At 39.5% G+C, this 5,000-nt stretch overlaps 1 protein-coding gene across 1 annotated transcript in view; it reads right to left on the reverse strand.

Moving 5' to 3' along the window:
- Positions 1 to 2,905: 2,905 nt before the first annotated feature.
- Positions 2,906 to 5,000, reverse strand: part of LOC138037581 (uncharacterized) — an 8,832-nt gene continuing 6,737 nt past the window's right edge. The window contains exons 2-3 of the mRNA XM_068883487.1: positions 4,223 to 4,350; positions 2,906 to 3,172 (exon numbers count right to left, since the gene is read on the reverse strand). Coding sequence (XP_068739588.1) covers positions 2,906 to 3,172; positions 4,223 to 4,350 — 395 coding nt within the window. The remainder of the gene's footprint in view (positions 3,173 to 4,222; positions 4,351 to 5,000) is intronic.

Consider the following 5,000-nt stretch of genomic DNA (forward strand, 5'->3'; position numbering starts at 1 on the left):
TATGTATCATTAGAGCCTCAACCTGTGTCTTGAGACCAGCATTTTCTTTTTTAAGCGCTTTGATGGCATCTTGCTATACTCAATAGAGTTACTCAAAAAATAGAGATAAAAAATATGAATGTGTCTGCAGTGTACGAACATGCGCAGAGACTTCAGGCTAAAGCCAATGCTTGGACTGAAAACGTCTAGATGCAGAGAGCGGGGGGGGGGGGGGGGGGCTCGAAGTTTAATGTCGGACAGCAGTGGACATTGGATATTTGCTCATGCCATTACCTGTTCGGTGGCACGGCTGAAAAAAATAGATGAAAAAAGCATGCAACTGAATCTAACTCTCTGCAATGAATCACAATCTCAAGAAAAGATACATACATCGTAAACTTCATGTATCGTAGACCTCAGGACATTTATATAGCTAGTCTATTTAAGCAATATAATGAAGACTATAGTTTGAGAAACGCTGACTTTGTAATTCCACGTTTTAACGCAGTGACTACGGCAAGCATTCGATTCCATCAAGTATTTTAGGACTTCCCTAGGGCGCAGACTCCCTAAAAGTGTAAACGCTGAATGTAACTTGAATAATTTTAAGAATCATACAATGACGTGACCTGTGGGTCGGACTGTTTTTATGCAGTTCTTTAAATTATCCTCTTAGTAGTTTAAGTCATCTTAATAGCAGCCTGATTACGAAGTACCGGATAGGACACATAACCAGAATTTGAGATTAATAATCATTTAAGACTATCAACATTTTATAATAATAAGACAGAATTACTGTATTTGTTATCCACAACTAGCATAGCTGTTCAAGATGGGCAACAATAAAACATAATAGAAAAGGCTCTAAGAAAGCAATAATAAACGACAACGTCTGCACTACAAAAAAAAATTTAAAATAAGAAACTATTACAAAATAAGTAAACGTAAATTATTACAAAAAAAAAAGTAAATCAATTTAATCTGAATCTGGAAATAATAAGAAAGGAAAGAAAGAATAACTGGTACGCTCTATCAACATAAACCTCCTGAGTCTCCAAAACCTTCAGGAGTGGTATGTGCAGTTCGTTTAAAAGGGGTTTACTTTAGTCTCTCGTAGTTTAGGAGGAATCATATTCCAAATTCTCGGACCAGAGGCCCGTTTCTCAAAAGTCCCGAAAACTTTTCGGGCCCGAAAATCCATTTGTGAAAGTGTCAACCACTTGTTCTGGAAAGCCGATCTTTTAACATGATTTCAAGGTAACCAAAGGGAATTGTAAAACCCGAAAACAACCTGTAAAGTTTCGGGACTTCCGAGAAACGGGCCCTAGTTCTAGAAAACGAGATCAGTTGTTGACGAAGTGTAGATCTCTGAACGTAAAGCTTCAATTTAGACACGGTGATGAAGCGTGAAGCTTGTGCGGTCGTGTGAAGAAAAATACAGATTAAAGTAAGAAATTAATGTGAAGAAGATACGTACAATTTGAAACATTATACTGAATTACTTAATTTAAAGATAGGGTGAAAGTTGAACAACTTAAAAGTGTCTGAATGAAATGAATTCATCTATTTGAATTGCGGTTTATAGATGAAAAGTAGAGGTGATCCTTGCGGCTTATCTAGACAATTTAATTAAGGAATTTTGTCCTTCTCTTATCTGCCATTGAAGCCACGTGAATTTTTCAAGGTGACTATAAGAGACAATTGCTTTTAATTTTCCAGATAAGTGAGAGGATCTCCTCTCACTTTCACCCTTAAAACTGCCTGTTTTAGCCACGTGTTATTGAAAAACGTCGTGGCATTAATCTGGCTGTTGAAATTAAATAGAGCCTTCTGTCCATGTGAAAGGGTGTTATTAAGGTTGTACCTCTATACGCAGGAAATAGCTGCTCTGATGACCTTCAGCAAGTCACTGTCATCGTAATTAGCTTTATTTAGTCAAGCAGGTCAAGTGAAAAAGGCAACCACATAACTGACGTGGACCTTCTATTAAAATAAAGTAACTTAAAACTAATACTTACAGCTAACAAAAAAGCATGTAAATTATAAGAACATTTGTAATACTTACAACTACAACAATAGAAAAAATGTTACAACAGAAAATGCAACAAAAATTAATAAATATAACTTATAACCTAATTACAAAATGGAAGAACTACATGTAACATTGTATGTACTCAATAGGAACTCCAAGTTTCTTAACTATTTTTAAAAGAGGTCGGGATTTGATTAGATCTTATTCCAAGCAATTGCAATTGCCAAACTGGCCGAGAGGAGAGCAACTCTGCGGTTGGCCAAGCCGAGAGCAACTCTGCTGTTGGCCAAGCCGAGTCTGATTTTGTAGCTCAGTCGGTAGAGCAGCGGTGATATAACCCGAAGGTCGTGGGTTTAATTCCCACCCTGTGCAGGGTTTTTCTCTGTCCTCTCACGGGCTACTTGGAGGCATGGCAGGAATAAAAGATTGTTTTTTCCATGGGAACAAATGTTCTTTCTAATGCAAAATATTTTCATTGTACCTGCCATGCAACATGGCTGCCGTGCAAAACCTTTATAGAACTTGGATATTCACTACTATGTTCTCATAACTAACATAATTGTCTCTCTCGACCCGTGCCAGTTTTCGCCCATATTTTGATGTTTCCGTGCGGGGTTCTGGTATAAAATCAGTCTTCGGTGAGGATTCGTCACTTAAGCTACTCGGACTTGAACCGACAAGTGATGAGGTCCCTTGTTAACTCACATTTCTTAGCGGGGGCTGCCAAGGTTGTTGACGCTCCATTGAACTGTACAGCCAGCTGTCAAAGTGCGCTTTGATCATTGCGACCTTTTCAGCTTTTTTACCTTTGAAGGTGATCTTGTGATAAGAAAAGCACAAGGATAGCTCGTCCACCCTCAAGGGCAACAGCTTATCTGAGTTGTACAGTCCAGCTCAGTCAATGTCATTGTACTCCCGATTTAGCCGTTGCGTTCGCTCCCTTTCAGTCTCCTCTTTCTTCTTCTCCTTGCTCATTTTTATCTGGGCAATGTGCTCAGCATACTCTGCGACAAGCTTTTCGGGTGGAATGTATTTATCTGAAAACGTTCTAATAGCCTCACTATCCCCACTGACTTGTTCACTTTCCGCAAACATTTGCTTAATCTGAGCTCGAGGCTGGAAGTCGTGCGGCTCACGGCCATTTTGGTGGGGGTTGCACTCCTAGAGAGATAATGGAAGGTTGGCAGCTTGCCATAGTCGGGATATGGTCGTCGAGTTGGAAGAAGAGCGCTGGTAGACAAGTGTAATCCTTCTCATAAAATTGACATGGTCGGCCATTCCGCTCACAGACAATAAAGCCTCTCAAATTGTTCAGAACTCTTTTGATTGTTGATGACCCCGAGGGTCAGATATTTTTGTTTGGGTAATTCTGAAGGGCAATGCATTAAGGCATTTCAGGAAGTGGGAGAGCCACGACGTTTTTCGCAAAAAACATCTAAAATTGATTCCGCCTGACCTTTATCTATTATACCATTACGTTAACACGTAGCACCGCAACACCACAAAAAAATAATAATAACGAACACCGCATCACCGCAAGAAAAGTCGACGAAACACCGTCACCGCAAGAAATATTTTTAGCTACATGATTTTAACGTCTACACTTGACGTAGTACTTTTATACCTAAACAATTTTCCACAAAATAAACGCATGAAAACGTGCGCTTGTCAATGCATTTCTACGCGTCAACACTGATACCCGCAAATCAGTTTTCTTGTACCTACCGGGAGAGCTCGTTTGTATGAAGATCCATGAACAACTGACTTGGAAGTTGACCCGAAAAGCTGCCATGCAAGCGATAAACAAAATTTCCAGAGCGTCGAGCGTCCTCTTAGTAACAAGTATGGTCACATCAATATTTTTCGGCCTTCAGTTTCTTTGATCACTTGGGTATCTTGAAAGATTCATATTGTATGACAGTTATATTACAACATTTTCGGACAGGATGAAGCCGAAAACATTTTAATGATGAAATGTTATATGAAATGGATCATATATGAACTGCGGATATGAAATCAAGTGAAGCTATGATCCTCGCGTTCATAACTGCGAGGATCATAGCCTCAATTGAAAAACATTTCATTGTATAACTTAAGGCGATTATTGAATCGTATGGCTCTTCCAAAGCGTGACTCAGCACCTAGCAGAAAAGTTGTGGAGCTCCCGATTTCTCCTTGAAAGTAGTTTCCACTTTTGTCGCTGGTTCCTACATCAACCTCATCGCTGTTTTCATCGTATTCACGCTTACTTCCGCTTTCCCCTTTGACTTGTTCTTCAGTTTGAGAGTGTTCTCCACGTGCTTCACTTTCCTGTGCATGTTCCTCATCTTGGTCAGCTTCTTCGAAGGTAATATTAATGGCCTGGTCAGACCTGATGCGGTGCCGCTGATAGATCTACTCGGGTAGAGCACCATGCTTTGCCATGGCAGTGGCAGGGTGTTCTACAGTTACCCCTGGGGCATTACAGCTGAATACCATGCCACTTGAGCAATTCGTTCATATGAATTTCTAGTGAACGGTTCTTTAAAAATATGTGCGCAGGTAGAATTGAGAACACATCTCGGTTTAAATTTGTGATAATCTGCAGTTCTTATTTATAACTATTCCAAAATAACGTCCACATCATCAAAGTCATAAGGTGATACAAAGTCTGAAGTATTAACAAGTTAGTTCACCTTATCTTCTCTCAGCTTTGATTTATTGAAATACTGTGTACCATATAAATTTAACAACATCTTAAGAACGTTTTCATCCTCAAATCGTAAAAAATATAGGATCGTTCAGCCTCAGCTCCAAAAAAAAAAGAGTGTATCACGGAGGTGCACCAACATGGCGGCTCAATACCGGGCTCTGTCACTGCTCTGTAAATTTGCGCAAACTATTTTGACAAAAATGTGAAGTTTGGGAAAACGCAGAGACCTAATACTTGGAGAAGTGTCTTCTTTATTTATCCCCTATAACATCACAATTTCTTGACTATATCCGGTGA

Source organism: Montipora capricornis, chromosome 2 (genome assembly GCF_036669925.1).
Source record: "Montipora capricornis isolate CH-2021 chromosome 2, ASM3666992v2, whole genome shotgun sequence".
NCBI classification, from domain to species: domain Eukaryota; kingdom Metazoa; phylum Cnidaria; class Anthozoa; order Scleractinia; family Acroporidae; genus Montipora; species Montipora capricornis.